This window comes from Medicago truncatula, chromosome 1 (genome assembly GCF_003473485.1).
Source record: "Medicago truncatula cultivar Jemalong A17 chromosome 1, MtrunA17r5.0-ANR, whole genome shotgun sequence".
Classification (NCBI taxonomy): domain Eukaryota; kingdom Viridiplantae; phylum Streptophyta; class Magnoliopsida; order Fabales; family Fabaceae; genus Medicago; species Medicago truncatula.
In genome coordinates this window covers 34,744,942-34,752,764 of record NC_053042.1, presented here as the reverse complement: position 1 = coordinate 34,752,764, position 7,823 = coordinate 34,744,942, and the positions used below count along the sequence as shown (strand labels likewise).

At 34.8% G+C, this 7,823-nt stretch overlaps 1 protein-coding gene across 1 annotated transcript; it reads left to right on the top strand.

Moving 5' to 3' along the window:
• Nucleotides 1-319: 319 nt before the first annotated feature.
• LOC25484294 (autophagy-related protein 9) lies at nt 320-6,985 on the top strand. Its single transcript, XM_013613069.3, has 10 exons — nt 320-656; nt 1,442-2,089; nt 2,184-2,504; nt 3,812-4,034; nt 4,750-4,929; nt 5,056-5,262; nt 5,388-5,465; nt 5,572-5,642; nt 5,798-5,908; nt 5,981-6,985. The coding sequence occupies exons 2-10, from the start codon at nt 1,515-1,517 to the stop codon at nt 6,813-6,815; spliced, it is 2,601 nt and encodes an 866-aa protein (XP_013468523.1). The 5' UTR covers nt 320-656; nt 1,442-1,514; the 3' UTR covers nt 6,816-6,985.
• The last annotated feature ends 838 nt before the right edge of the window (nt 6,986-7,823 follow it).

Sequence of the window (7,823 nt, the reverse complement as noted above, 5' to 3'; positions counted from 1 at the left end):
GTCAAATAGCCTAATAATGAAAATAAAAAACCTCACGTAATAGTGCAAATAAGTGAAAAATCAAAGATTCAAACTAGTATATAAGAAATTATAACCTGATTATTATCAAATAAGAACATCAGAACCTGAGTTTTTTTTTTTTTTTTTTTTTGAGCAAAAAACACGAGTTTTATAACTCTACTATTTATGCCATAAATAAAAAGTATATGTGATATTATTCGATAAAATTATTATTTAAATTTTAAAAAAATAAAAAATAAAATAAAAAAAATGTACCCTTTGTTTGTGACGTTTGGGGAGTCACACATACCCTACCCAATGGTTCTTCTCCTCCAAAATCCTAATAATCCTATTTTGGCAATAAAAACTCTGCAAAAAAGATAAAAATCGAATAATAGAAAATCCCATAATTTTCGTACGAATTTGTTCTTCTTCTTCTCACTCCAATTTTATTCCTCTTCTCCACGCAACAAAACAACAAATACAAAACCCTGTTTTCTTCTTCTTCTTCTCGCCCTTTTCCTTCTTTGTCTCCTCCTCTAATACTCAATCATCACTCCCAATTCCAAATTTCTTAACTTTCACTGCTTTTTCCCCCAAATTCCTTTCTGGGTATCCTTATTTTTCTTTCTCTCATGTTTTCTGCTTAGTTCAAGGTAACTTTTTTTTTTTTTTTTATCCCTTTTCACCCCTCTTTTTTTTTTTTTTTTTTGCTTAAAAACCTTTCTTTTAACTCTTGTATTGTTCTGCTTTTTGTTTAAACACCGTTTTTTAGTACTATTTTGTTTTTATTAGTGTTTGTTGTTGCCAAAACTAGGTTTTTTTTTTTTTTTTACCTGTGAAATTCTGCTTATTAGAAATACATTGTGTTATTGTAATGTAATTGTTCTGTGATGCCACACTGAATTATTCAGCTCAATTTTATCAGGTGCTTAAATAGTTAAATTTGTTGCTTAGTGATATTGAAATTTGAATTCTTTACCTGTCTCTTGGAGTTTGGTGTTTGTGGATATGATCATATTGATTTAGCTGGATTTTGTATGTTGAATCCGGTGTCTCTGTGTCTCATCATGATATAATGAGTGTATATGACCTTGTTGAGCTGATCATATTTTGATTGTTGATTTTTTAAAACCTTTTAATACCTTTGGTCGAGCCTGTAAATAGGAGCCACTGTCGTTTGTTATAGTAGTTATGTTGCGGTAAAATGTAAGCAAGTGCGGCTGCAATCACAGTTGCAATGCTGTTGCGGATGTCCCCAAGCCTGTTATATTGCGGATCATAATTTAGAAATGCGTTTTGATTGCATGATTGCAGCATAAAGCTTTAAATTCCGTCCTCTGTGATTGGTTTAAATTTTCATTAGGGTAAAATTTGACATACTATCACTTTCAGTGCTGCCTCTGGAAGATACTAAATATTGATTCTGTTTTGTCTGTAGAACCTGGTCATAGCTATTTGGGTCTCTGGGGCATGGACTGGCTGTTTATGCCAATTTTCAGTATCTGTGAACAATGTTTACCAGGTCAAGAAATGCTAGTGCTTTTGGTATATTCAAATGGAAACGTCAAGGTGAATCGTCGGTGACGGAAAGTCTAATTCAGGATGTTCCTCCAGAGATTGAACTGTCTGATTACAGAAGGATCCCAAGTCCAGGAAGCGAGAGCCCTTCAGGGCTACTTAATGGTGATAGCCCTAATATCGAGCCAATTGGTGACTTGGATCTCTTCTTCGAAAGACTTTACAGCTACTACTGTGAGAAAGGGCTATGGTGCATCATCATAAAGTGGATTGTCGAACTTCTGAGTCTCGGATTCACTATATGTTTTTCGGCATTTTTTTTACTTTATGTTGATTGGAATGGACTCCGTAATGCTAAATGTGGGATGGATGCTGTGGAATCCGGGATGAAGCCCTGTGATCTCGCTAAAGAAGCTCTTCATCAACACCCTTTAACCCCGTTAACACTTAGCAAAGCTATTATTGTTGGATACTTAGGAATATTTTCTATCTATTGGATATTTTGCTTCTTAAGATTCTTTGCTCAACTAAAGGACACTATGGAAATCCGAGAGTTTTTCTACCATAGGTAAATGTGAATGATAAAATGTATTAACGGGATTGATTAATGAATTTATTTATGATTGAAGTATTTGACTTAATTTACCATGATCTTCTTGCAGTCTCCATGTTACCGATAGTGAAATTCAAACAATGCCGTGGGCTACAGTTCTTGAAAAGGTTGTTCTTGTGCAAAGCTCGAGACAGCTATGTGTGATAAAGGATCTTAATGCTCATGACATCGTGATGAGGTTAATGCGGAAGGAGAACTACTTGATTGGAATGCTCAACAAGGGTGTGCTTGCTTTTCCCATATCTCAGTGGGTTCCAGGTGCTGGTCCAACAGTGAAATCCAGTACCAATGGAACACAATATCGCCTAGTACTAACCAAGACTCTTGAGTGGACTTTGAATTGGTGCATTCTGCAAAGCATGTTTGATCGGTATGTTAATTATTACAAATATAAAAATACCAATTCCTGTACAGTTATTATGTTTAGTAGCTTTTTGTCTTGTAACTTGTAATGATATGGCTTTTCATCATCTCAGATGTAGATATAAAATTTTCTTTATAAACCAATTTGAGAATGATTATTTTTTGGTTTGAACTTCGAAGGATGCAATGATCGTTTAGTTGTAGGATTATGATTTACAGATATAAAGCTATCGAGTGTTTTATGCATGGAATTATTCAGAGATATACATTTTGTGAAAATAACAAGGTTTCTGGATTATAAATTGCAAAAGATCATGCATGCTTATTTTATGTTCTAATAAGTTTTAATTGTTTTTCTTTTTGTTTATTGAGTGGGAGGGTACTGAAGCTTTTCTTATATCAGAAGCTTTATAACATGCTTGACAGAAATTATCCCATGACTGTGAAAATAAGTTTCAATGAAATGGACAAGAGATTGAACATTATCAAATTTGCGGATATAGTTAAGTCAGACCGATAAATGATATTCTATAGCTCGTGACCTGGCTAATTTTTGTGATAGATACCACCGTATACATCACTTGGAGACATATATATTAGATGAAAAGATAAGGCTTTATACTACTCGCGTAGCCATTCTAGCCAAGAGTGTTGGAAAGCCATAGACGGTGTTAACAAATATTTAATCTTAACTCTGTTCCACATATTTTATCAGTGTTGTCAAATAGCGGATATAGCTAGCAGAATTCAAACAAATCGCTATTGTTTTGTGATACACCTTTAAATACAAACTGTTGTCAAGTAGCAAACAAGTTGTTTGGTAAGACTAGATGGGATAAGATTCGAAAGTGGTTTGGTCGTGTAGAGAGAAGACTTGCAGATTCTATAATAAGGAGAGTAGATCAGATGGAAGGTAGTCAAATCGATAGAGGGAGAGGAAGACCTAGAAAAGCTATAAGAGAAACTATTACGAAAGATCTAGAGATTAATGAGTTGGATAGAAATATAGTATTTGACGGAACATTGTGGCGTCATTTAAACCATGTAGCGGACCTCATTTTGAGGGATAAGGCTTGATTGTTTGTTGTTGTTGTTGTGGTCAAGTAGCGGTGTTATAGCACTGTAGCATAGCGTAATTTAACAAACCATATTTCTGCAGTCTTCGATTGACAACACAAATTTTATCTTCTGTGTATTTCATGTGAATTCATGTAGATTATGATGATCTGGTTAAGTAATTTGCATGATAATATGTTAACCATACTATTCCAATTCCAATGATGGTTTTCTCTTTTAAACACATATTCTCTGCAGAAACTTTTGTGTCAGAAGGGATTTTGTGTCAAATCCAAGGACATTAAAGAAAAGGCTTATGGTAGTTGGGCTTGCAATGCTTTTACTTTCTCCATTTCTCATCATATTCATGCTGGTATATCTCTTTCTGAGGCATGCTGAACAATTTTACAATCACCCAAGCACAGCATCATCTCGAAGATGGTCAAATTTGTCAAGATGGGTCTTTAGGGGATTCAATGAGGTACATTGTCATTCTTCTTTTGGTCTGTTTTTGCGGCTCATTCATTACTTCTATGGGTTTCATGTTAAATATCTGAAATAATCATAATGCAAGATTGATTTAAAGTTACGAGTGATTACCGAATAATGTTTTAGCTTTGCCATTGGCCCAATATCTTGTCTCGGGCTGTTGCAATTATTCTTACGTATTCTTTGCAATACAAAATGACAGGGTGATAGAGTTAGATGTCAACCACTGATATAAGCAGGGTGTATGAAATGAAAGAATGTCTCCAGTGTAACTTGTGATACAAAAGTATCACTCAAAATTATAAGGAAATTTTGCCGTGCAAATATAAGACTTCTGATGTTCTATAGAACAAATGTTGGGTTGTAAAGAGTAAAGACGGTTGACTAAATAGAAGATAGTCCAGTAGTTACAGGTATAGGGAAACCAAAAGAAAACTGTAGGTAAAACCGTTGAGAGAGATTTAGAGAGGTAATGGTCGTTAAAAAGATTTGGTTGCTGTTGTTGTAACTGTATATAACATTTTTTAAATTGTGTTGTAAATGTGCTCTCTTGGACTTGCATGATAAGAGTTACTTGTTTGAAAATGGTATCATATAATTAACTATTAATTAGTTGAAACAAGCACCAAGTTATCTTTTTAGCATAATGTCATTTATATTTCTTTTGCTTTTGTGCTAATGCTTACAAATAAAACTTGTTTTTATAGGTGGACCATCTCTTCAGGCATCGAATTAATAGCAGTGTATTACATGCTTCTGATTATCTCAAGCAATTTCCTTCACCCATCATATCCATCATCGCAAAATTCATCTCATTTGTATCAGGTGGCTTTGCTGCAATTCTGATCATCATTGCTTTTCTAGAGGAATCTCTGCTGGAGGGCCATGTAATGATTTTTCTATGACTTCGTCAAAGATAAATTATACAGACACATCATGATAATCATTAACAAATTATTTCATTTTTCCTTATTTTCATTATACTCATTTTTTTTATACAAAAATCAACGCAGATATTTGGTCGGAACTTGTTGTGGTATGCTGCTGTTTTTGGAACTATAACTGCTATTAGCCGGGCTGCAATTGTTAATGAGCTTCTGGTCATAGACCCTGAAGGAGCAATGTCTATGGTAGTTCAGCATACACATTATATGCCAAAGAGATGGCGTGGCAAAGAAAGTACTGAAATGGTCCGAATTGAGTTTGAAACCTTATTCCAGGTACCTCTAGGTGTTGGTTTAATGTAATTTCATTAAACTTGACCTAACATTATGTTTGTCGATGTTTTCATGATAGTAAAGGTTTGAATACTACAGCTTATGCTAATCTGTTTTTGATGGTGCAGTATACTGGAATGATGTTACTTGAAGAGATGGCCTCAATTTTCCTTACTCCATACTTACTCCTGTTGGTTGTTCCAAAGGTCATTTGCTGTATTTTGACATTACCATATTTACACATTATATATAGGGTATCTTTATTTAAATGCTATACAGTGTAACTTATTGGGTTTCTTTTCATTTTTTCAGCATGTTGATGATATCTTGCAGTTTATTGAAGATTTTACTGTGGATGTTGAAGGTGTTGGTGATGTATGCAGGTTAGAATTGATTGTTATAATACTCATATAGGTTGAATCACTTGGTCGCTGGCAATTATTTGGGCTGCTTATATTATATGAAATTCTCTTTATTCACAATTTTAATGTGTTGATGGTAGTCAATAATTATGCCTTGTTGTATGATACTATTGCAGTTTTAGTGTCTTTGATTTTCAAAAGCATGGAAACAGCAGATATGGTTCTCCGTACGATTCACCTTGCAGCAAAAGAAGTTCCCAGGGGAAGTTGGAGAAATCATTTTTAAGGTATGTTCATGGCAGAGCTCATCAGACTAGTTGACTATTTGTTTGGTTTAACATTTATTATTCTCATTGCAGCTTCCAAAGTAGTTATCCTTCATGGGAACCAAATGCTGCGGGGAAGCAGTTTTTGCTAAATCTGAGAACATTCAGAGAGCAAAAGTTATCAGGACATGTAAACAGACAAGGATTTCCCCCTCTCAGAACGTGGAGAGGTAGTCCCAACACGAGAAGCAATTTAGACAACAGAAATAGGTTTTTATCCAGAGATATGTCAAACAGCACCTTTGCAACCGGCAATCACTTAGGTTCATTGTGGTTTATTGAAGCCAACAATCAAAACAATCATCCTTATCTTCTCGACTGGTACTATACTTCCGGCCCACGTGATGCGACTTCAAGAGATGTTCCAACTGATCCATTTGAAGAAACTCGACATCTCTCCAGAAATTGGATGCCGTCCAACTTGACACGGAATGAACCTGAGTATGAAGAATACGTAAACACATATCATGATGATCGCACTGCTTCTCCTCTTGGGGCTTCCACATCTGCTCCCATATTTAAGGATAGCATAATTCAGGATCAAGATTCCAATGATCTACACCACCCTACCAGGAGTCATTGGTGGGCTAGAAGTCATCATCAGGAGGGTGGACATGGTCAAACAAGCTTTTTTGAGCCTCCAAATTTCAATCACGAAAGAGCATACAATATTTACAACGATAAATTATCTGATATAGGGTCAGAGAATGAAGATCAGGAACAAGAGATGTACTGGAGTTATCACAAATCATCTCATAAAGAACATATAGATGACTTAGAATCAGGAGAATATAATCTACATTTTGATGATATTTATAGCAGACCTCCAGTAAATTCCACTGTAAATCCAAACACTACAATCTTTTGAGTGATGGTTTTATTTTGATTAATTATTTGGGAGGGTAATGGTTTCATGAATCTGGATTGCAAGAATTTCCAACTCATGATTGTCCCTTCTTTATTGTGTGGAAAGTGGAAACTCTATTCTTTGCTGTATATAGATTCATTGACACGTGGTTAGTTTGTTGATGATCCTCATCGTTATGTTTTCTCAGAAAGTTTCATGAACATTATCATAAAAAAGAATGATAAAAATTTAAGGCTTAAATAGGTCTTTTTGTCCTTGCAAATATAAGTCATTTGAATTTTCGTCCAAGTTACTAATCATTCCATTTTGCCATTGCAAATATTAATCATTTGAAATATGGTCCTAATTACATCTGATTAGTAACTTTAGGGACGAAAATTCAAATGACTTATATTTGCAGGGACGAAAGACTTATTTAAGCCAACCACCTCGCCCAATCATCACTTGCCACATGGGCACCACGTCGCTAATGACAGCCCACCCCAGCAAAAAAAACCCAATTAGGATCAAAATTCAAATGATTAAATTTTGCGGTGGCAGATTGGAATGATTATTAACTTCAGGGACGAAAATTCAAATGGTCAAAATTTAATGAATGAACTTTTTACAGCAATTTTACGAGAGTGTCAAAAGTTTGTTAAAAAAAAACATAATTGAGAAAGCTTAAAGTCGTGTTTGGTGGTAAATTTTTTACAGTAGATATCAAATGTGCGTTTTGATAAGTCATCACAAGAGCAACTGGGGTGTCAATGTTTTTTCATATGTCCTTGTTATGGTCTGGAGGAGGGAGTTGTTCTTCATATCCTTAGGAAATGCATGTATGCAACCTTAGTTTAGACCATGTTTGTTCCTTCTAACCCTGTTACTCACTTATTATTATTTTTTTTTTATTGCATGGCATGTGTTTTCGACAATAACATAAATCTAGCGCATGGAGCTCACAAGGACAGCTCTAAAACTACTTTCATGACTGCTTGGGAGTATTACTTTTCCCACCCTATAAGCTTC